The 25014-nt window shown below is 40.6% G+C and overlaps 2 protein-coding genes across 8 annotated transcripts in view; both read left to right on the top strand.

The window, feature by feature from the left end:
• Positions 1 to 10475, top strand: part of ppp1r9a (protein phosphatase 1, regulatory subunit 9A) — a 50015-nt gene extending 39540 nt beyond the window's left edge. For 4 of the 7 annotated variants that reach the window (XM_066673896.1, XM_066673894.1, XM_066673893.1 and 1 more), the window contains 4 exons: positions 1913 to 2032; positions 2963 to 2986; positions 4773 to 4955; positions 6140 to 10475. In XM_066673896.1, the coding sequence (XP_066529993.1) occupies positions 1913 to 2032; positions 2963 to 2986; positions 4773 to 4955; positions 6140 to 6346 (534 nt within the window). In that variant the 3' untranslated portion in view covers positions 6347 to 10475. Of the gene's footprint in view, positions 1 to 9; positions 870 to 1912; positions 2033 to 2962; positions 2987 to 4772; positions 4956 to 6139 lie in introns of those variants that run through there. The other 3 variants (XM_066673895.1, XM_066673892.1, XM_066673897.1) reach the window with 2 other exon arrangements.
• Positions 10476 to 14808: 4333 nt separating this feature from the next.
• Positions 14809 to 25008, top strand: asb4 (ankyrin repeat and SOCS box containing 4). The gene is made up of 5 exons (XM_066673900.1): positions 14809 to 14992; positions 18734 to 19033; positions 20023 to 20513; positions 22141 to 22254; positions 22834 to 25008. Exons 1-5 carry the CDS (start codon positions 14809 to 14811, stop codon positions 23020 to 23022), a joined length of 1278 nt encoding a protein of 425 aa, XP_066529997.1. The 3' UTR covers positions 23023 to 25008.
• The last annotated feature ends 6 nt before the right edge of the window (positions 25009 to 25014 follow it).

Here is a 25014-nt window from a genome sequence, read left to right as displayed (position 1 = left end):
ATTTTAAAGCAGTACTAATCAGATTAAAAATTGAAATAGTGTTTTCCGACATAATCAATATGCCACGTTTGACATGGGCTGCTTTTTCATTACATAAAATGATTTTAACCTTAATCAAGCATATACGTTCCAAGTTGTTTTTCTTGGAAGCCTATCATTTTCTCTGATGTTTGTGAATATGTTGGTAAATTTTGCTAAATCTTATTTGCAGAAAGTTGTCTTTGGAATTATGAAAATTGCTTTGCTTAAACTGAGCTCTAAGCTCTCCCTGCCACCCACACTGGGGATATACTCATTATAAAATTGTGTGAAAAATAAATCTTGGGAGATTCACAAGGAAGTGAACATTTGGCTTGACTCAACCCTTGTATTAAACTAGTATTTGAGTCCTTTATTATAAGCGTTGGGTTTTCACATCTTATTTCTGCTTAATGCGTGCAACAAATTGCATTCATTTTCCAGTCATTCTCAGAATTGAGGCAGAAGTACTACAAAGTGTGTGGGTGTGTTGTCTCATGGCCTCTTTGCTAAGGGCAAAAGATCCAGCCTGTTTCTTTCACATCCCCTGGATGAAAGGGAGTCTTACAGTCATGCTGACTTCTGAAGGGAACAAGCACTGATACCATGTTTTTCAAGTAGCCCAGCATTTGTTTACCACAGAAAGCCTGTGAAAAAGACCAGCCAGCAAAGCAAAGAGCACCATTCAGAGACCAGAGTTTTGCAGGTAGTACTGTGATATTCATGGACCCTTGAGGATAGCAGTCAGGAACACACATACCAAGCCGAAAATAAGTTTCAGAATTGACTAATGCATTAATATCTAGAATTAATATCTAATTGATTAAGTGTACAACAAAACTAAAAATAATTTTGTGCTATATGGTACTGTAAAAAATACAGACCATTCTTTATTTATTTAAAACTGTGCAGAGCCTGGTGGGCCATCAAAACTCACCATCAGATAAACTGCTCTTAGAGCTCCACTTGCACAGATCTGGGGGAAAAAAAATCCACTGGTCTTTCCACTGTGAGAAGAAACCTCCTCACCATGGAACTGAAACAATGTTAAGCTGTCAAGAATCTGTTAATAAGAAAAGAAAATAGGAAAAATGAAAACAGATAAACTAATAATATTTGCAAGTCCATAAAGGAGACCCAAACTCAATTAAGGTTTTTGGCATTTCTTGGATTTTTAGAAGCATAAAAATGTGAACATTGGTGATATGGGAAAAACAAACAAACCAAATCTCCCGAAAATAAAAGGAAACTATAGTAGAGGCCAAGAGTGAAAACACTAAATCACACACACTGTTTATCTGATGGTCACAGTTTTGATCGTCCTTGGTGGGAGCCATCTTTTCTTCAGAAATGCCTGTTTATTTACTTCATTTCCTTTGACATCCCTTTTACCAGATTATCTTATTTCCTCAGAAATATGAACATTTACTTAATGACTGCTTTGATAGGAATTGAAAAAGGTGATCTTAAGCATGACATGAACATGCATGCATAAAGATATTTCTAATGTTAGCACCACTTTTGTTGTACTTTGAATATCCCAGTGACTGTAGTCCTATGTAATATTTTTATACTTTGGTATTTTATCTAAATTCATTCATTTTTATCAAAATAAACTTTTATTTAATGGGTGTCTGATTTACCTTAATGTCCAAAACACATTTTACTCAGCATTACTCAGGTCCCTTTGTATTTCTCCCATTTAATTAGACTTGATTAACTAAATTAACAATCAATCTGTAACGTATTTGCCAGTGATTATTTATGCTGCTACTGACCACAGTGGAGGAGTAAATGGCTGCCTGTCCAGCAGTTTATAAACAAGCTTAACAAATCTAAATGAAAAGCTGCTTTGAATGTCTACTAAATGTCATGCTTGATGTTTTTCCACCAGGGTCCTACTTTAAACGATGACCTCAGCATCAGTAGTTCAAGTTCAACTGAGATCAGTGGCATGGTGACTGAGCCGAAGATGTCCGCCCGCTCACACACACTAGTCCTGTCTTCAGATGAGGTGCGAGAAATCGTATTGTAGCTTCTTGTAGGTAGTGGCCATCTTGACTTCTGAATTTAATCCATATTTTTCTCCATAGCAGCATGTCATACAATGTTAGAAACCATATAAAAAAGGCTAATGGAGAATGTTTAATAATAAAAAACACACATGGTGTGTTTGGTGATTATAGGTATGCAGTTTGCAGTAAGCTTTCACAATGTAATTCATATTGGTATTGGCACAATATTGCTTAAAATGATCTTTGTTGGATAAGATTTTTAGACTCAATATTCAAAACAAATATTTGACAATGTATTTATTCTCTGGAGGAGTAGAACGTTTAGACAACGCTGGGATAATTATAATATATCTATTAATTTTGCTGTATCTTTTATGCAACGAAGAATGTTAAATTTCTCGCTAATTCTAATCGATGTTTTATCTATGTGTTTTTATTGGTATCAGTATCAACAATAATAGAAATGTACTTAAAATATATAATTACCACCTGCAAGGGATCACTCGTATTGGTGAATCCCTAGTTTAAACTGCGCTAAGCTGATGCTGTTAAACTTCAAGCTGCAAAGTTAATGAAACAAATTTGGGAAACTAAACATGTCTACCTATCAAGATATGACAATATTTTGAGGAATGGTGGGAAACATTAAATAAAATTTGTCTGAATTAGCACTGTAATATAATGTGGAGGGGCCTAGGATAAGGAATAAAACAATAGTTAGGGAACTATTTGCAACAAATTAAGAGATTAAAACAAAGATGTTGCAACCACGTATAATATAACATTTGTGGATAATTGTGCATTTTCAATAAACTTACTACAAAGAAAGCTACTCTAGGGCTTTAGTCCAGTAGATGGCGCTGTTATGTCTTGTATGTTTGTGTTAACAAAGTCACTTTATCTGCTGCCCTCTGTGCTGCGCTTGTCAGAGTCTGGATATGGTCGATGATGAGGTGAGGAGCTTTCTTTGCATGCCCATAGTCTTGGTTTCATTTCTCTTTGAGTGTGTTGTATTGATTGTTTTCATATTTTCCTTGCTGAAAGTGAAGATCTAATTTGAGTATTTTTCATTATTATTCTTATCTGTTTCTGGTTATAAAATCTCTCAATTAGTTTAGGTTGTGGTGTAGAATACCTTAAAGCCATAACCCAGTAAACATCAGGCAGTCTCTCATGAAGTGCTTACACTTTACAACTGGTGTTTTCAAATTACAGGTGCTGGTCATAAAATTAGAATAGCATGACAAAGTTGATGTATTTCAGTAATTCCATTCAAAAAGTGAAACTTGTATTATACTCATTCATTACAGACTCATACATTACAGACTGATATATTTCAAGTGTTTATTTTTTTAATTTGATGATTATATCTGAGAATTATTAAAACACCAAATTCTGTATCTCAGAAAATTAGAATATTACTTAAGACCAATATAAAAAATGGATTTTTAGAATTGATGGCCAACTGAAAAAATATGAACCTAAAGGCTCCTTTGGGGCTATATGGAGCGCCTTTTGCCTGAATTACAGCAGCAATGTGGCATGGCATGGAGTCAAACAGTCTGTGGCACTGCTCAGGTGTTATGAGATCCCAGGATACTGGTCTGATAGTGGCCTTCAGCTCTTCTGCAATGTAGTTTAGGCACTGTGTGCAGGTGCCAATTTGGAAAATGAAATCTGCATCTCCATAAAGTTGGTCAGCAGCAGGAAGCATGAATTGCTCTAAAACTTCCTGGTAGACGGCTGCTTTGACCTTGGACCTCAGAAAACACAGTGAACCAACACCAGCAGACGACATGGCGCTCCAAACCATCACTGACTGTGGAAACTTTACACGGGACCTCAAGCAACATGGATTCTGTGCCTCTCCTCTCTTCCTCCAGACTCTGGGACCTTGATTTCCAAAGGAAATGCAAAATTTACTTTCATCAGAGAACATAACTTTGGACCACTCAGCAGCAGTTCAGTCCTTTTTGGAAGCAAGACGCTTCTGACGCTGTCTCTTGTTCAAGAGTGGCTTGACATAAGGAATGCGACAGCTGATGTCCTGCATACGTCTGTTTGTGGTTGTTCTGGAAGCACTGACTCCAGCTGCAGTCCAGTCTTTGTGAATCTCCCCCACATTTTTGAATGGGTTTTGTTTCACAATCCTCTCCAGGGTGCAGTTGTCCCTATCACTTGTACACTTTTTTCTACAACATCTTTCCCTTCCCCTCATCTCTCTATTAATGTGCTTAGACACAGAGCTCTGTGAACAGCCAGCCTCTTTAGCAATGACCTTTTGTGTCTTGCCCTGTTTGTGTAAGGTGTCAGTGGTCGTCTTTTGGACAACAGTCAAGTCAGCAGTCTACCCCATGAGTTATGACACCATGCAGGTGTTTTGAGTTAATTCACTGATTAGAGTGTGGCACCAGGTCTTCAATATTGAACCTTTTCACAATATTCTAATTTTCTGAGATCAGTTATAATCATCAAATTAAAAGAAATAAACACTTGAAATATATCAGTCTGTGTGTAGTGAATGAGTATAATATACAAGTTTCACGTATTGAATGGAATTACAGAAATAAATCAACTTTTTCATGATATTCTAAATTTATGACCAGCACCTGTATATAGATGAATGAAAATATGAAGAAATGAAAATACATCATTTTCTTTTGACTAGTATTATCACATGTCCATGACTATGGAGCTTCTTTTGCAAACTTAGAGTATGGATTTATGTGTTTGAGGCAGATTTTGGATGAAGGGCAGCCTCCAAAGCAGCACCAGTGGCAGAACCGCAGTGTACTTGAGTGGTCATGTCATCAGGTCTCATGCTGGCTCATGGGCCTCAACCTAGAGCAGTACATCCCTCAGTTCACTGTCAAGAACGTGGACGGAGAGCAACTCCTGCAGCTGGACAGTACTTCCCTTAAGGTGAGTATATACACACACACACACACTGTGGGGCCCTTACATATAATTTCATTAATCTTAGGGAAAATAACCTTTACTTTATCCATAACTAGCTTAACACTCCCTTATGACCTTTCAACATGTCTTCACCTTAAAACATAATTTATGTTATTTATTTTTTCTGGGATCCAGCTATTGGTCTCAACAAAGAAGAAGAAGCTACCATATCTTGAGTGTCAACAGAGATTTGTCCCCACAGTATGAAATATACCAGTCAAACACACACACAGGCACAAACACAAACATGCACACTGAACTCTGGATAAGGCAGATTAGGATGGTCTTCCATCTTCACTGACCCTTGAAATGTATCCTTCAGTAACTCTAAAGGATTTGATACCTAAAATAAAACTTGTAAATTTGAATTGAAATGTAAATCTACATATGGGCCGTTGTCTACTCAACTATCACAGCTTTAAATAAAAATTATATATTTCTCAATGAGAACTAACACAGTACTCTCCAACCTAATATTATTATTATTTTTTTTTTTTTTTTGCATGACCGTAAGGAACAATAAATAAATCCATACGTTAAATTCAATTACAAAATTTTATAGCAATTTTTACAACTGCAATTTTTACCAAGCAGCTTTAATCTATGTGGTGATATCAGCCTTTCATATTAGGTAGGTTTTTATGATGCTTTAACTGCTTTTTACAGATCTTGGCACATCATTTCTGTTGGATCAAGAATTTAACTATGATCTTTCCAACATTTTTACTTCTGTTCAGCAGTTCAGTCCCAATGCTTTTTCCAAATGTTTCTTTTGGTTTACACTGTTTTTTTTTTCTGTTATGCGACTCTTCCATGAAGGCCTTTTGGGTTTTTTTTTTTTTCCCCAAGTCCCTTTCTTATTCTTGAGTAATGAACACTGATCTAAAATTTATAAATTTTAACAGCTTTTTTCCTAATTCCTTGGGGTCTCTTTTGGTCTTGGATTAGTGCTTGTAATAATTTTACTGCATGTTGGGTAGCTTTGTTCCATGAAAAGTTTAATTTATTGTGTAATTTACTGTCTCTTATGTTACATTCTGTTTAAAATACATTCTGTGAAAATATTGACTGTGATATAAACGTTTCATGTTTTGTCTGGTATTTTTTATGTGCATCAGACTTTTATGGATAATTGTATGTGTTTGTAGGCTCTAGGTGTAGCTTCTGCTCAGGATCGGGCTTTGATCAAAAAGAAGCTAAAAGACCTGAAGGTACTGATGGAGAAGGCTCGCAGGAACAGGGAGAAACTGGAGAAACAGCGAGAGAAGTTACGCAAAAAAGAAATGGAGCAGCTTCAGAAGGAGGGCCGAAAAAACATCAAGTCATCTGGACCAGAAGAGGGCGCTGCAGAGTGACAGCACTGCTCAACTTTCAACACTAAAAAGCAGTATAATGAGACAGGTCTGATTATTTATGGACCTCATGGCTAGTCTCTTTTCTGCAAACCCCAGAGCCTCTCAGTAAGAGGAACTGCTACTGAACTGCCATTGGATAAAGAGAAACCAAACAAGTCCTGAGGATCTCACTGTCTCTGTTGAAGGACATTGTTTACGTTTAATTGTACATTAAGTCTGTTTTTTTTTCTTCATTTTACATTTCAGAATGGTCTCTGCTTGTGTATTTTTGTTTATTTCTAAGAAATGTCTATTTATTTGAATTCCAAGAAAATGTACATCTTTGTCCAGAGCATATCAGCCTGAACATACTCTACAGCTTTCGACATTTCAAGCACCTTTAGACATAATGACAATGTACATATATAGAAGATATATATATATAGTATATATGTCTAATGTGCCATTTTCTATCAAGACCAGTATGTGTAGATTCCCCTGTGTGGATGGCGGATTCCTGAGAGCTCTTGGCTTAAAGCACAGGGGATAATGATGGATAGTGTTGCTATCACAGTGCCCGTACTTTGCTTCATCAAAAAGCTCAAGTGCTGCTCTTAGCCTCTATAGTCAGACTCACTGGAATACTGAAACTTACTGTGAGAAGAAAGCCATTCCAAGTCTTGAAACATCCTGGACCTCGCACTACTAAACCCATCTGACCTTAGTGGACAATATACACCTTATTGTATCACCGCAGTCTGCCGTTTAGTGTCCTATACCCTTCGGTGATCTCTCAGTATTCAAGTGAAGTAGATCTAACAGAGTTTGTAGTTCACAGAGCTTAAAACTTCATGGAACGTAACCACAAGGAATAATCACGGAGAGGCCTGAAAATGCTGTATAAAGAGTTGAAAACACTCCAAAGATGAAAGAATAGATCACTGGAAAGTCCTGCAAAACTCCTGCTGCTCCTTCATCACTGCTCCCTGCTTTAAGTCTTCTTCATTTCATGAACTAGATCCTCAGTTAGACCCAAGTGCTGCCTTTTGAGCTGCTGGATAGATTTTGTATAATGTAGTTCCTTTGCGTGTGTGAAAACACTCCTGCCCTGATTTGCCTGTTCTCCAGATGTTGGTGAGTAGTTCTTAACCGCGCTCTCAAAATGGACCTAATAGCATCCAACATTTATTGAACATTAATTATGTAGCTCTTATTTCACCTTCTGGTTAGTGGCTGGGGAGATATTTTTCTCTGCAAACTGCATTGTGGTCCCTCTTTACCCTTGGTTCTGTCAGTTATAGGTTACACCCCTGGAGACACGCCATAAAGAAACCGTATTCCAAAAAAGTTTTATAAAATCTAATTCAGCAAATAATACACTGAGCAAGTATTGCTTCCATGATTCTATTGTGAATTTATTTCCAAATGTACATAATTCAGTATACAAGATATTTCTATTAAATGTCTTACTATACCTAAACTTTAATGACTTATTTCAAATTCAGCTGTAGTTTTAGTAGTTCATCTTATGATTTGTGCTTCATACATTTTTATTTATTGCGGAAATTATACTTTTACACAGTTGGTATATATATGTCTACATTTCCATAAAATGTTCCCACCCACAAAGAAAATATAGTGTTCAACCATTGCAATTTTGTGTTGTCCTGTAATATTTTTCTTTTCTTTTTTTTTTTTACACCTAAAACAGTGGTTATTTCAATAGCAACACAAGGGTAGCTTCCATTCCTTTGGGGTTTTGGAGCAGTGTTTCAGGCAGCGCCTGTAGAATGTTTGGATTATAAAGTGAAAATGCTCTATATGAGCTTCTGTAATCATTTTCTGAAGTTAGTTGGAACTATTTTTCCAATCTAAAATTTTTAGAGCATAATTGTATAACATTATGATTTCAATATAATTTATTGACATAAATATATATGATTAAATGGCAAGATTCTTTTTAAAATGATCTGTTATGTTACAGTACGCAGTACTACAATTTGGTAGTTGTAGACCAATGTTTGGCCCAAAATTAATTTTCAAGATTGTTTTTATTCTTCATGTCTCTTAACTGTAAACTTCTCAAACTAAACCATGTTCTGTCCAATGAAGCAATTGAAAAATACTGTAGGTTTTAATCTAAGCTGTCAGAGGGTAGCAATGCCATGATTATATATGTAAAAGCAATAGGTATTTTTTTTTTTTTTTTTTTTAGCCCTAGGTGTTTTAATGTACCTTTTGTTGAGGTTGTTATTAAGGAACTGTAGACAGTCTGTCTATAGGCATGTGTCTTGGTGCAGGGGATAATCAGGGGAGACAATAATGGTTACTGGGCTTTAGTACAGACTTGCACAATGCTGCTGCATGCCCTCTCATTCTGGAGTTCTGGTTATAAATTAGCTTTCCCTTGCTCTTCATCTGCATAAATTAGGCAGCTGTTCATCATTTTGGATTAATGATGTCTGCTCCTGTCACATGTGTGCTTTCCATTGACTTGTGTCTTTTGTCATAAAGGAAATTTCCTTCATCACAGTCAACCAGTGAAGAGAAAGAACTGCTCTCAAATCTGCATGTGCTAAGCAGAGCTTTCACAAGAACATAGTCGCACAAAGGACCCCAAGGTGTCATTTGTCCCCTTTTCAAAGTTCCAAGACAGTAATATTTAATGCCATGTTTCTGTTCCTGAGCGGTATCTGTTGTCACTCCTGTTGGCCTGTAAATACACCTCCAAACAACACAACCAGTCAGAGAAATATAATGAAAGTTAATTACAAAACCATCTTGCATTGTTTTTATTGTCTCTGTCATATTGATAATTCAGGATTGGTCGTAACGCATATTGTCCTCTGTACATTTAAAAATTTTTAATTTCATTTCAGCTGTTTGCCTGTGTTTTATGACAAATCTAAAAAATAACAGAAATGTGACTTTGCTTGTGCTAATTTAATCCAAGCGTGTAAAATCTTTTCCTCAGATTGTGTAGTCAAATGGAATTTCACACCTGTAATAGTAGCTATTCTGAGACTTTTTCCAGGCCATGTAGTCCTGTTTTGACATTTATTTCATGTGACATAATATTTTTTTCCATTTTCATTGTGTCTAGTCTTAGAACTGGATAAACTGGAGTATTTTTTTGCAAGAATTTGTAAATGCGTTTCCACTGTTGACAAGCCACTTCTATCAATCAAATGCTACAGGTCAAAATCTATTAAGTTAAGTGTAGAATTGAGCCTTGCCTGTCTAGAAGAAGCTTGTGGCAGGTCCTCTGGCAGTACTGTTCTTCTCTACACAAAGTCTGTCAACCCATTCATGCGAGTTTGTACATATGGTGTGATATTGTGCTTCTGAAAGCCACAGGTGCTATTATTGACTGCTGGTGTAAATGCCTTCATATCATATCATGCCCCGAAGGTATCTGTACTGCCAAAGTTGACACTATGTAGTCAGCATGACTGACTCACTGTTTGACATTGGAAATGCAATTGCAAAATGGTTGCAACTGGATCTTCATTTTGATAGAGCTAAACCATGAAAGTGAGGAAATTCAGTTGCAAATAGAGTTATGCTGTTTTTACTCCCATAAATTAATTTCACATTTTCAAATTTGCATTTGCTGTCTGAAAGATGCTTTTACTGATTTAAGACCTTTGGGTAAACTCTAATGCCCTGTTCAAATTATTGCCCTATATATCCTGGTTTATAATTCGCTAGTATGGACAGAACGGCTGAAACGAGGAGGTGAACTCGGATATTTTTTAAGGAGGCGTTTAGGATGGCTTTGGAATGTGTATGAAGCCAAACCCTGCAAGTTCACAGGGTATATATAGGGTTTTTTTTTTTTTTTAATTTGAAAATCACCTTACCTGTCCATGTAACCACACCAATATACACAATATACATCTGACTGCTCCTGCCTTTCTAAGGAGTACATCTGCACAGCTTTTCTGTTTAATCTCCCTACTTATTAACCCCAGAAAACCAGAGAGTGAGATGTTTGCTAAGTATTTTAAATAAGGCTGAGTGGCCTTACTGACATTACAAACAGCCCAAAATTATCAATCAGATGTTTATATAGAAACATCAATCTTTCTGCATAAATTACTGGATCCTGTTCTTTATCAAGCATTTTTAACATATGATTGATAAAGTGTAATGTCACAAGCTGCTTGAATGTCGTTTCAATACAGTGTAAAAGTCTTCGTTTTCAGTTTAGTGTGAACAATAACAGGATAAACTTATAAACTTATCATAAACACTCCTGAATATCCTGGTTTATACACAACAGCAGTTTAAAACCCTGTCTGTTCCCCTACCTTCAGCATTCAATACCACCCAAACTGCATCAGTCTTAATAAAGATTTCAGCTAAACTTAAGCATTTTTTATCAGTTTTTCACAGCATCTAGTTATTGGTTTATTCAACAAACATCACAGGCTCGTGGGGCAGCATGGGTAATTCAATCCCAAAATTGTTGTCAGATACAGACTTATGAGAGGGGCACATCAGGTGTGTATAAGGGTGGTAGTGAGCCCCTTTGCTGGGGAATATTAAACAGTCTACAGCCTTACACACTTAAGCGGGCACAAGCACGTTTGAGTAATGGGATAGGGCCAAATGTGTCTTTACAGTGGTAATGTTAAACCAGGGGGAGGGCAGGAAAAATTACAATCTGGATAGAGGAAAAAGCAGTGCTGTGCCAACTGCTGTGTGTGACCCAGCGAACATATATAAATTCAACTTTCTCTCGTATCACCCTCAGGAACCCAGTCTCTTCTCCCACGCCCTGAGTGACCAGGAACCCTGGCAGTCGTTCACTACTCACATAACCACAGCTACATTCGTAACCAGCTTTATGTTTCATATCTCCTGACTGCCAGGGCGATACTATAAGTGGATGACATATGTAGCATCTCAGTGCTCGAACAGAACACAGACTATGTCCTCTGGGATGTTCAGTATACAAAATAAATAGACTGATTTATAAAGACCAGAGATAACACCATGGGCAGGAAAGCTGGGTTAATCCGCAAAGTCACAGAGGAGTAGTCTAAACCCCATTCAAGACAAGAAAATGCAGAAAAGAAAGAGCTGACAGAAAATGCATGAAGCTCACATACACGCCTTGCAGTAGGCACAGCAAGCAAGAGGACACCTATATCAGAGTGGCCTTCTCTGCTTGGTTCAAAGGGAGGACCACAGAGAAACTCTAGCACCAGTAGAAGATCCCATGGTGGTGATCTTAACACTTGATGGAGACTTCCCTGCTTTCAGTAGTGACTGAAGAAAGGAAAGAATTGATTTTATGGTGCATGAATAGGAACAAATTGCTAATTTACACACCAATGCATCTCTCCTTCCGGACTCTGTCCAGGAGGCCTGGAATAAGGGGTAAGAGTGGGAAGGCATATAGCAGTCCATTGGGCCATTCGTGAGCTAACGCACCCTGGCCCAGAAAACCATCCTGTTCCAGTTCCTAAAACCACAGGCGGCAGTGGGTTGTTTTTTCCGAAGCTAACAAGTCCACCTTCTCTTCCAAAAATCCTCCTATCATTCTGACCACATCCAGATGAAGCTGTCAGTGGCCCGTGTTGTGGCAGGAGAGGACATCTACTGTCATGTTGGACACCTCCGACAGGTGAGCAGATATCAGAGAAAGAAACCTGGGGTTAGCCCACACCTAAATATCCTGCAATAGTCCCAACAGTGCCCGGGACCTGGTGGCACCAAAGTGATTCCTCTGGTACATATTGGACAGATTGTCTGATCACACCAGAACATGCCGATTCTGCAAGACAGGCTAATCTTACTTCAGAGTTAATCTTAATGCCCTCAACCCGAGGAGGTTGATTTGCTCTAGGCCATCCCTGTCGGCCCTACACCGGCCTACACCCATATGTGGCGCCATACTGCTGTGTGAGGGAATTTGGCCTGCGGCCACCCTGGAGCAAAGGACTGCCTTGGAACTTCATTGTCGAAGGGCTGAAAGACACTCCGTGAACATGCACCATGGACGGGTGCATCAGATCAAGCTGGAGGCCCAACAGCCTCATCTGAAAGACATGAATGTGGAGCATCCCCAGTGCTATCACTTGCGTTGCTGCCATCAGCATCCCTTGGAGATGGAACAAGGTCAGAAACTCTTGAACCTAGTTGTAATGTTTGAATTCGCCCCAGGCTGGCCTGTGCTCAATCTGAGGGCAGGGAGGCTTTCATAGACTTGGAATCTAAGACTATGCCTATGAACCATTTATCTGGGAAGAGACAGTTGACTCTTTCCTAGTTGATTGTTAGGCCCAGCGTGCTCATGCCAGTCCTTCATGCATGGCAAGATTTTTAGCCCCTGGGACATCAGATGAGAGACTGCTGCCTGCATGAATGCCAGCATTCCCTGACCTGAAAGGCAAACTGCAGGACCTTCTGTGGTCCTGTGCTATGGGTATCTGAAAATGTGTCCTGCAAATCCACAGTGGTGAACTATTCTCCCCTGGAAATGCTGCTGAGAATGGCAGCTTTGTGTAGCATGCAGAAGGGCAACATTTTCAAATAGTTGTTCAGCCGACGGGGTCCAGAATTGGACGCAGGCCTCCATCTTTTCTGGAACCACAAAGTAAGTTTAATAGAGCCCTCTCAGTGAATCTAAAGGTCCACAACCCCTGCTGCACTTTCCAAGAGGGAACTGACTTCTTCAGAGCAAAAAGCACAAACTGGGACTTGATAAATTGTGACCTTGGACAAGAACAAAGAGGAGGCTGGCACAATGGAACTGTAGTCTCAACCCTTCCGACATGGTGCAGCAACCCACTGGTCTGTAGTAATGTTTTCCCAGTAGGACAAGTGACTGTCAGAGCTGCCCTGTTCCCTGCTTCTAAGCTCGCCAGTCTCTCGGAGGTGCTCTGGGCCAAGACACGACAGGCATAAATCATGGCTGTCAAACTAGTCCAGAGTAGCAGGGCACTAGGTGCATCTGTTCTGGAAAAAATCATCATTACCACCTTTTGCTGCCAAAAAAGCTTGAGAAAACAGTTAAGAGAAATACCTTCCTGCAGGAGTGAATTAGTGCCAAGTGTGAGAGTCAAGACCAAATTTTGCCAAATTCCAGAGCCAGCTCAAGCAAGGGGCAGACAACGGTGCACTGGCCTTGCTCCACACCCGTGGCTAGCTGCGTTAGCAGGTCTAGACACAGCCCAGAGAAGCTCTCGGCCAGAGCACTAATGCTGGCGAGTCTGTACCAAGGAAAACTTGAGGCACAACGGCAACGAAATTCTCTACCAAAGCAGCCAGTGCCTACCTTGGCCACAGTACTAACGCCGGCGAGTAGAGCTGGGATAAGAGACAGTACCAGCTGCTCTCTGAGCGTGCTCTAGGAAGACGGAACTCTGAGTGTCAGTTCATAAGTAGCATAGCAAGCAACTGAACTAGGCAACTTGTAGTGCATCTGTACAGAGGCAACTTGAGGCACAATGGCTAGGAAATGCTCTTTAGAAGCAGCCAGCACCTTACCTGTCAAAGGCTGTTGAGTGGCGAGGAATTCCCCATCCGACTCCCGAGTTATCTCGAGGGAGCTTAAGGAGTAAACTTACCTGGCCTGCAGTTAATTTGATTCCAACCGAGTAAACTCAAGGGAGAGTGAAAAGAATGACTACAATCTCCAGAGAATTCTCTTCCGAAAGCTCATGGAGGACGAAGTTTCGTTGCTCCAAGTGTAAGTTACCAGTAAGGGCATCACGAATGAGAGTCAAGTTTACATATGCTCACTGCGTAACTCGCTATTGGTATTCAGATTCTCTGTCTGCATCTGGCACAGCAGGACATTATCACCTTGTAGTACCGCACTGGCAGTCAGGAGATACGAATACATAACCTCCCTTTCTGGTTTTAACCCACAAACTACAGTGTCAGAAAAGCACATTAAATCAAAGCAGAGTATGGTGGCCAGAAGAGGGCAGGGCTTTCACTCAAATACTTGGTATTTCTTTATCATTTTTTGTTTGTATGTTACTGGGCTGGTTTCCCAGACAAGGATTAAATTTAGTCCTGCAGTACATTCTCCTTTCAATGGAAAATCTCAATTCAAAAGCCTATGTACTCCAGGACTAGGCTTTATCTGTCTGGGAAACCATCCTATACTGAATATAAAACAGTTATAATACATTTTCATTACACAACTAAACGCCAGTGTTAGTGGGTGGTACTCAATCACTTCAGTCTTATTACGCAGATATAAACGTTTTTTAGTTAATACAAACGTTTAGATACTAGTCTCTTCGTGGTGCTCTGCTCTCTGGTGACTTCTCTGTCAGTCTATAAATAGCTGGCCTAATTCGAGCCTGAAAGTATTTGAGTTTCACACAGCCCCTTCCACTCCTTCAGCAGAACACGCACAGAATACACACTCCCTCGTGCATATGTATGTGTGTGTATCTGTGTATATATGTGTGTTTGTGTGTGTGTTTTTATGTGGGAGGTTTTTCTGCTGTGTGGGGATGAACGAGGCTCGCGCATCGCGGCGTTCTGAGGCGGTTCAGGAGCTCAAGAAACGGTTCCTCACGGCACTGCAGCGCAATGACGCAGCCGAAGTGGAGTCTCTCCTCAGCTCCACCGCCATCGATATAGACACGGTGTTCGACGTGGAGGACAACAACATGATCCTGGCTTCTTATAAACAAGGTAAACGCAACAACGTCTGTGCTTTTAAATAGAAGAGTCCCTGTGGCTGTAAATTAAAACTCCTCTCACCTCAGCTTTACGGCATGGGCTGCATTTTTGTGTCAGTTATTCCTATGAATTTGACCATTTATATTTTGTGTTTTAATTAAATATTCTGTCCAGGTCCGTCACTAGAGATTAATGATTAGGCGGGTTAAGCTTTAACCAGCGGGGTCTGGGGTAATTGCCTCATAGCAGCATATTTTTATATTTGAATATCCATCAACAACAGGTAGAAAAACAAAACAACTGAACAACTATTAACTCATTATATACAGGTATCTGTAAGAAAACACGGTCATCACATCAGGAAAGAACATAAACATCAATTCAGTCTGCAGTGTTTAATTTATGAACATTTTAAGTGTCTTTTTCAGTATGCTCACTTTACCTTCATCAATAATCAGGTTTCCTCTGCTGCATAATGCTGTTTCAACTAGTGCATCATTGGCTTTTCAGTTTGATTAATTGTAGACTGTAACAGGCATTCAATTAACGTTTTTCTTTATTTTTGACTTGAAATGACACTCGCTGTCAGGAAACTCACACTGTAAAAAATTTCTTGTAAATTTTACAATAAAATTCTGGCAGCAGAGTTCCCAGCCATTTACCGTATTTTTACAGGAACACTACTGTATTTCAGCCTTGTTGAACAATGGTAAAGAAGAATCTGTCCGTGTATTTTGCAAATACCGTGTTACTATGGGAGCTATATTAGGGTAAAAAGTTTGTTTATTTGAAAAAAAAATCTGAAACTGAAAGCCAAATCTTGAGATTGAACTTTGAAAAATACAACATTCATTATCTGTAACCGCTTATCCAGTTCAGGGTCGCGGTGGGTCCAGAGCCTACCTGGAATCATTGGGCACAAGGCAGGAATACACCTTGGAGGGGGCGCCAGTCCCTCACAGGGCAACACAGACACACACCTACCAACGTGTGTTTTTGGACCGTGGGAGGAAACCGGAGCACCCGGAGGAAACCCACGCGGACACGGGGAGAACACACCAACTCCTCACAGACAGTGTGTGACTGCGACACTACCTGCTGTGCCACAGTGCCGCCTGAAAAATACAACAATGAATTCAAAATTAAAATAAGGGTAGGATTTTTTTTTTCAGTTTAAATATAAATTTTATTCAATTATTTTTTTGTTTTTAAATACATTATTTGTTTTCATTTTTCACATTCCTCTAAATTTTGATATTTGAAGTATTATATTTTTCAGTTGCAGATTTTATGTTTTCAGATTCCAATCTTTTTTTTTACTTTCATACCTTTTTTTTCGGTCACAGATGTTATTTTCACTTTCAGATCCTTTTTTTACTTTTACGGATTCTTGTTTTTCAGTTTCAGATGTTTGGCCCTGATCTAGCGGTGGGGGGCGGGACATCAGCGGAGAGGGGCGTGGTATAATGACTGACAGCATAGCAATGAAGTTGAAGGACCCTCCTCACTGTTAACTATGAGAAATATCACTGAACACTCACGTTATACGCAGTATTCAGTGTAAAACATTTACTTTTGTGATAAAGTCCATTATAGTGAGCGCTTTTAGACAATATACGGCACCAATCACAGTACAAGAGCTATAAACTCTGTCAGAGTGTGTAGTTTCCCAACACTTCTCTGACAATGGAGTCCGCTCCACCGGGACAAAGCTGCAGTGAGCTGGTAACGACTCTGAATAAGCTGCTTATTCCACAGGTTCTTAGTCTGATGTTCCGTTCAACTTTAAAAATAGTTTTTCCCCCGGTTTCCTCCCACGGTCTCAAAACACACATTGGTAGGTGGATTGGCGACTTGAGAGTGTCTGTAGGTGTGAGGTAATGTGTGAGTGTGTGTCGCCCTGTGAAGAACTGGCGCGCTCTCTGTTCAGGAGCCGGGGAGAATCTGCCCCTAGCTCTGGCTGAATTGGGCTTTAGAGACGTGTTTCTGTCTCTAACCATCGCCATAACAGTGTGACCTCAAAAATACGGAACAAAATGCGTAAATACGCGTTGTTTAAAATGGGGGCAAGGCTAAAGAACAGGTCTAACGACATCCATGATTCTGTCTATTTGTGACATTAATATAATTTTAACGGAGAATAGAGCCAGCCTTTTACGCTTATCACTTCTATCACAAGTGCGGCGCACTCACCCCACCACAAACCGTTCCGCGGCCCACACGGACATTTTATTTACCATCTAAAATACATTGAACGTATTTTTACAGTGAACAGTCATCGTAACTAATTCGGTTTCAAAGCTTTATTCGATACGACCTCTGACCAACAATGCAGAGGTAATGGCTCATTTTCTGTTCCAGTGCATGTGAATCCTAGCACTAGGTTCTCACTTCTGTATTTCCTTTATTTTGGTTTATGTTTGATTTTCTAGAGAGAGTGTCTAAGTGGTCCAGCTTCGGGATCTTTTGCTGTGAACATCCCATGGTTTTAATCATTTACCTATGGTGGGAAAAACACACACAATACGACTCATTATTTTCAATTTTCATTCCCACTAATTAACATTACTAGCTTTGTCGGTCTTGTGATTGTATTATGCCAGACAAATTAAGGTGGTGGAACTAAATATGTTTTATTTTTTGCTAATAATTTACATAATGTGTCATAATATGTTTGTTGAGGTAAATTGGAAAGACTTTTACTTTGCAAAACCGAAGGAAGAAAAGAAATACCGGCTAACGACCCCACTGCAGTACCACTGAGTCCCACTGGGGGGCACCGTCTCACCGGTTGAAAACTACTGTATTACATCAATAAATATTTGTTAGGAATCTGACCCTGGATCAGCCACGAACCATCCAATCAGCTTTCTGTTTATATTTCGCGGTCAATTAGTGTTGTGTACATTATATTGCCCAAAGTTTGTGGACACTGAATAAATCTCTGCTGAGTGTTTACTCTCTAGGTAAGGCTGCAGTCATTTTTGGCTACCTGCAGATTCAAAGCGTAAATGGCTGTATATGGCACTGACTGCTCATCATTCATGCTACTAAACACACATGGACATATTAACAAGGTAAAAAAGAATCACAGGGTGTTGTCTTTACATGGTGCTCAAACACTATATAATACAATTCCACTACCTTATTCTGAGGGGCCTTAGCCCTCTATGTGATGCTTGGCGATGAGCATGATGACCTACATGTGACTATTTTTTCCAGCTGTTTTGTTGGTGCCCATATCATTTCAAGGTTTTCGATAGATACCAGCGACATGTCCATGGGTGGGCTGAGGTGGGCCTTGACCATCCAGAGGAATAATTTCACAATATCAATTGAAAAGCCACTGCTATAGATGTAGTTTTGAGCATGCTCTTGTTCTTTTTTCCCATCTGCATCCTCATGTTTTTTCACCTGTGTCTTGTTTATTCTTTTATTTGTACTATTTTTTAAAAATTATTATTATTGGCACAGTCCATATTAAAGATGGAGTGAGAGTGAGAGTGCAGCACCACTGAGAGCCACGCCAAGTGAGTGCAAGGTTCAGAAAAGAAAGCAACAACATTTCTGTTCATACTTTTCCAGCATACCAGTGTCCAGGAATAGAGAATGAGAGGGAGAGACATGAGGAGTGATAGAGCGGAGTGTGGCCATGAGTAATGGCCCCAAACGACCTACACTGTTCATATAATTAAATTACAATGTTTATATAATTAAATTGATTAACATCAGTATTTTCTGTATTTGACACAGGTTACTGGTTACCAGGGTATAAGCTGGAGTCTTCGTGGGCCATGGGTATTCATGTGTGTATGATGTACAATGCTCTGGAGAGTGCACTGGTTCTCCTGCAGAGGGGAGCAGCGGTGAACAGGAAGCCCAATGGAAAAACGCCACTGCACGTGGCCTGTGAGGTATCACATGCTGACTGTGTGAACCTGTTGCTGAACTGGGGGGCAAAGGTCAACAGCATTTCACTGAGTGGACATACCCCTCTGCATTACTGCATAACGCACGAGTCTGTGGACTGCGCCAAACAGCTTATTCTCAAAGGTCTGGAAATGCAATCAAGCACATTAAAGGTCCACCAGATTTGCTAAATTGCATTAGCATTCTTTAACATTATACATAACACACACCATATGTGCATAAGTATCAGGACATTTATTCTAATGAGGGAATGCTACTAATTTAAGAAAATCTACACTATAATGGTATACAATAAAAATTTGAGTTCACCACAACCAAAGCTTAGTTTAATAACAACATATAAAAGTTCAGCTGTAAGTTTCTTTGCAATGTGATTACACAGCTTTTCATCAAAAAATTGAAATATGCAGAAATAAAATTACTGTCCATTCTCTTAACTCCACTGACAATACAGAGGCTCTGTGTAGACATACAATTACATTGTAGTGCATCTGTTGCCCCATATACATTGTTTGCCCCTTTCTCCCTGTTCTTCCATGGAGAAGACTCCCACAGGACAACCACAGAGCAGGAATGATTGTGGTGTGGGTCATTCTCAGTGCTTCAGTGATACTGACATGGTGGTGCTGTGTTACTGTGTGTTGTGCTCCTACAAGTGGATCAGACACAGTAATGCTGCTGGAGTTTTTAAACACTGTGCCCACTCACTAGACACTCACTGCTTCATTGGTGCATCCTGTAGATGTAAAATCAGATACCGTAGCTCATTTGTTGCTGTACAGTTTGTATTTGTCTTCCTCTGGTCGTTCTTCAGTGGTCACAGGGTGCTTTTTGGGTGGATATTTTTTTGGCTAGTGGACTATTCTCAATCCAGCAGCCATGCCAAAGGCTTTTAAAACTTCAGCGGCACTGCTGTGTCTCATCATACCAGCAAAACAAAGTGCTCCTCTCTAGTCAGTGGAGCTGAGAGAATGGACAGTAAGTGTGGAAATACGTAAAATTATGGCTGATCAGTGTGTGTACATAAAATACACAACAGTAGGCCTTGTGTGAAATCTTATTTGCTTTAATGTTAAACAGAGCCCAACTGATCCACAGACCTCTTGCTGCAGGAGCTGACGTGAACATGGCAAGCCAAAATAATGATGAAGACACTCCACTACACACAGCGGCACGATTTGGTATCCCTGAACTGGTGGCCCTTTACGCTGTCCACAGCGCTGATGTGAATGCAGTAAACACTCGAATGGAGACCCCCTTGGTCACTGCTGCATTTTGGGCCATGGATGCCCGGGAGCAGACCTACAGTAGGGACCACCATCTTGTGTGCCGGATGTTACTGGACTACAATGCCAAACCAAACCTTCAAGAGGAGGACAAGAAGACAGCGCTGCACAAAGCCTCCTGGAACTGTGACCATGTGCTAATGCAGATGCTGTTGGAGGCTGGGGCGAATCCTAACATTATGGATGTGAATGGATGTGGAGCCCTTCAGTATGTGCTGAAAGTGATGCAGTTTCGGCCGCTGTCTATACCAGAACGCTGTTTCCAGCTGCTGCTGAACTACGGGGCGAACAGGGTCTACCCAAAACAATTTCACAAGGTACAGATAGGCTTCTTATGGTAAAATTTTCCATCCATCCATTATCTGTAACCGCTTATCCAATTTAGGGTCCAGAGCCTACCTAGAATCATTGGGCGCAAGGCAGGAATACAGCCTGGAGGGGGTGCCAGTCCTTCACAGGGCAACACAGACACACACACATTCACTCACACCTACGGACACTTTTGAGTCGCCAATCCACCTGCAACGTGTGTTTTTGGACTGTGGGAGGAAACCGGAGCACCCGGAGGAAACCCACGCAGACACGGGGAGAACACACCAACTCCTCACAGACAGTCACCCGGAGCGGGAATCGAACCCACAACCTCCAGGCCCCTGGAGCTGTGTGATTGCGACACTACCTGCTGCGCCACCGTGCCACCCATGGTAAAATTTTCTAAATTTAATTTTGGACCTATTTGATACATCTTTGTGTTCAGGGATTATTATTATTATTATTATTATTATTATTATTATTATTATTTAAATATCTCTTATATCTAGTAGCTTCAGCTACATTGGCAACAGAGGCGATTGCTCTAAGACTGCAAGGGAAGCTCAGCTTCCCCTAAAATGTCAAAAAATAAGTGATCAAATATATACTGTTGTGTGTACATGTCATTGAATAAATATGCACTACAACGCGATTAACTTTTGTTCAGAATCAGCTTCTTATCACTGGTACAGACGCGGCTTTCCTCTCAATCATTCGCGCAGTTTCACAGTGATTTAAACAGTGAGGACGCTGAGCGTCCACAGAGTTCAATGGAGAAGCAGCGAAGTGCAGGGAAACGAGACGAGTGATTGGATAAATGCCGGGCTTTGTCCCGCCCATCGGACGCTCAGCGTCTCTGGGGGTCTATGGGGCAGTGGGCTGGCCTCGGCTGGCCCGGACGCTCAGCTTCTGCACGATGATTGGATGATCTGTCTGAGGCTGAATCCCTTTTTGATTGACAGCGAAATGAGCGAATCAGCGATCCTTTGGTGTAAAGATCCGAGGGAGCATTACATTTTCATTCTGTTCTGAGTTGAACCAGACTTTCTTAATATTCTTAGCGGCATTTTCTTTGTTAAAAACGACTAGCGACAAATCGAGCTTCTATTTCTGGTGGGTTTTTTTTATAGCTGCTTGTGTTTGGAGACTGACTTCTATCACTCTTTCTGACCGTCACAAAGCACTCACTGGCGGACACACTTCACATGGGCCAAGGCCGTTTAAGCAGCCTAGCTCTGCTGGCCATCGAGAGGACACTAGTCAAGTCCCTGGAAAAGACGCCTTGTTTGTACGACAGGGTCACAGATCATTTTCTTGAAAAGGAACGGAGGGTAGAAGTTACGTATAAATAAACCGACACATGTTATGATGTAGGCCGAAATTGAGCTTCCCCTCCTTGAAAGACCAGCATCCGCCACTGGTTGGCAACTATTGTGGATATACAGCCCCTATAGCACTAGTCTGTTACAGAGAACAGACTCTTCTTCTGGAAAGGAATAGAAATGTTAAATGAGAAGGTTTACATTACCCTTTGGCAAACCAGTGTAATTTGCCATTTGACATGCGTCCTAAAACCTGATCAGTGTGTGTTTAACTAAGTAGATCACACATTGCTGTTCTTTTTCTAAACAGGTGTTGCAGAGTTGCTACGACTATCCCAGGGCTGTTGAGGTGATGGCAAATACTTATGAGCATCTCATGCAAACCAGAAAATGGAGGGCGGCTATTCCTGACACAACTTATGAGGTAAGATATCTCGTAGATTTTAAGTATTTGCATGATAATTATATACGAATCTTTTATTATAATGCTTAATTTATTTTAGTAATGCAACTTGTAAAATAAGGGCGGCGCGGTGGCGCAGCAGGTAGTGTTGCAGTCACACAGCTCCAGGGACCTGGAGGTTGTGGGTTCGATTCCCGCTCCGGGTGACTGTCTGTGAAGAGTTGGTGTGTTCTCCAAATGTCTGCGTGGATTTCCTGCGGGTGCTCTGGTTTCCTCCCACAGTCCAAAAACACATGTTGGTAGGTGGATTGGCGACTCAAAAGTGTCCGTAGGTGTGAGTGAATGTGTGTGTCTGTGTTGCCCTGTAAAGGACTGGTGCCCCCTCCAGGGTGTATTCCCGCCTTGCACCCAATGATTCCAGGTAGGCTCTGGACCCACTGTGACCCTGAATTGAATAAGCGCTTATAGATAATGAATGAATGAAAACCTGTAAAATAATAATAAAAAGGAAATAAAGGCTACAATATAACAGTATATAAAAGGCACACCCTTTTGAGGAGAAAAGTTAACATACCTTGTGTTTTCTTTCTTTTCATCAAGCGTCACAAGTCCTTCTATGACTCCTTGTTTGCTGCCTGCACCAACAAACCACGTACTTTACAGCATCTGACCAGATGTGCGATCCGTACAGCAATGCGCGGCCGCTGTGAATCAGGCATTCAGCAGATACCACTGCCAGCACCGATCAGAAGATACATACTGCTGGAGCCTGTCGGAATCATATTTTAAAGACTGCATTGCGATGGTCAAACTTGTGCCCAAGTCTTGAAATCCTGTATGTTTTAAATACCTTAAGCCCCACAGACATCTCATATTGTCATTACTACAATTTACATATTCATTTTACAGTGGTTAGAGAGGAAGACTAGTGTTTAAGATGTTAACCACTCATTTTGAGAACAAATGGAACAGTGAAAAAAAGGAACAAACATTTCCAAGTTTTGTGGTCTTTTTTAACCTAGAATGGGATGATGGTGAAATATTAATCCTTAAATGAAAACATGTCTAAATGTTAGTAGAATGTGTGGGTGTGTGACACCTTGCGAAGGACTGGCACCCTTTCCAGGGTGTGATTTTTGCCTTGTGTCCAGTGATTCCAGGTGGGCTCTAAACTTCATAAGCAGTTACAGACAATAAATGAATATAAGTTAGTAAGGTGGCATGGTCTAGCAACAGGTTGCGTGGTTGTCATATAGCTCCAGGGTCCTGGCTTTGTGGGTTTGAACCCCAGTTCAGGTTACTTTATCTGAGGAGTTTGGTGTGTTCTCTCTGTGTCTTCGTGAGATTCCTATGAGTGCTCCAGATTCCTTCCATGGTTCAAAAACACGAATTTTGGTTAATTAGCTGCTTAAATGTGTCCACTGTTGTAGGTGTGTGGGTGAATGTGTGAGTGTTTGGTGACAATGGAAAATAAAAATGAGGTATATACAGGGGTTGGACAATGAAACCGAAACACCTGGTTTTAGACCACAATAATTTATTAATTTGGTGTAGGGCCTCCTTTTGCGGCCAATACAGTGTCAATTTGTCTTGGGAATGACATATACAAGTCCTGCACAGTGGTCAGAGGGATTTTAAGCCATTCTTCTTGCAGGATAGTGGCCAGGTCACTACGTGATGCTGGTGTAGGAAAACATTTCCTGACTGTGGCTCAATAATATTAAGATCTGGCGCCTGTGCAGGCCATGGGAGATGTTCAACTTCACTTTCATGTTCATCAAACCAATCTTTCACCAGTCTTGCTGTGTGTATTGGTGCATTGTCGTCCTGATACACGGCACTGCCTTCAGGATACAATGTTTGAACCATTGGATGCACATGGTCCTCTAGAATGGTTCGGTAGTCCTTGGCAGTGAGGGGTCCATCTAGCACAAGTATTGGGCCAAGGAAATGCCATGATATGGCAGCCCAAACCATCACTGATCCACCCCATGCTTCACTCTGGGCATGCAACAGTCTGGGTGGTACGCTTCTTTGGGGCTTCTCCACACCGTAACTCTCCCGGATGTGGGGAAAACAGTAAAGGTAGACTCATCACAGAACAATACATGTTTCACATTGTCCACAGCCCAAATTTGCAGTCCTTGCACCGTTGAAACCGACGTTTGGCATTGGCATGAGTGACCAAAGGTTTGGCTATAGCAGCTCGGCCGTGTAAATTGACCCTGTGGAAACAGGAGAGTTGAGGTGCACATTTAATTCTGCTGTGATTTGGGCAGCTGTGATTTTATGTTTTTTTGGATACAATCCGCACCCGAACATCCCTTTCAGACAGCTTCCTCTTGCGTCCACAGTTAATCCTGTTGGATGTGTTTCGTCCTTCTTGGTGGTATGTTGACATTACCCTGGATACCGTGGCTTTGATACATCACAAAGACTTGCTGTCTTGGTCACAGATGCCAGGCCACCAGGCTGGTCCAATTTAGCCATGAAACCTCCCACACTAAAATGACAGGTGTTTCAGTTTCATCGTCCATCCCCTGTATGTAACTATAGCCTAAAATATTGGCATTTGTTGAACCACAGAAAAATATAGCTACATTTTAACAAAAGACTTAAAAACAATAGCTTATAAACCATAGCTTTGAAGTGCACTATAATTAGCTGTAAGACTATTGATTTCAATTACTTTATAAGGACAAGAGAGCTTATTTTTAAATAAGGGGATATATATTCAGCATTAAGCGAGCAGCACTTTGTAGATAGCAATTGAATAGCAGG

This window comes from Hoplias malabaricus, chromosome 6 (assembly GCF_029633855.1).
Source record: "Hoplias malabaricus isolate fHopMal1 chromosome 6, fHopMal1.hap1, whole genome shotgun sequence".
In the NCBI taxonomy this organism is placed as follows: Eukaryota; Metazoa; Chordata; class Actinopteri; order Characiformes; family Erythrinidae; genus Hoplias; species Hoplias malabaricus.
Note: the sequence above shows the minus strand (reverse complement) of the source record. Positions and strands in the feature narration are given on the sequence as shown.

Excerpts from the sequence above, each read along its gene's own strand:
- asb4 (XM_066673900.1), top strand. The coding sequence starts at position 14,809 with ATGAACGAGGCTCGCGCATCGCGGCGTTCTGAGGCGGTTCAGGAGCTC. Across the intron at positions 19,034-20,022 it reads CAAACAGCTTATTCTCAAAG|GAGCTGACGTGAACATGGCA; the intron begins GTCTGGAAATGC and ends CTCTTGCTGCAG. Across the intron at positions 22,255-22,833 it reads TTCCTGACACAACTTATGAG|CGTCACAAGTCCTTCTATGA; the intron begins GTAAGATATCTC and ends CTTTTCATCAAG.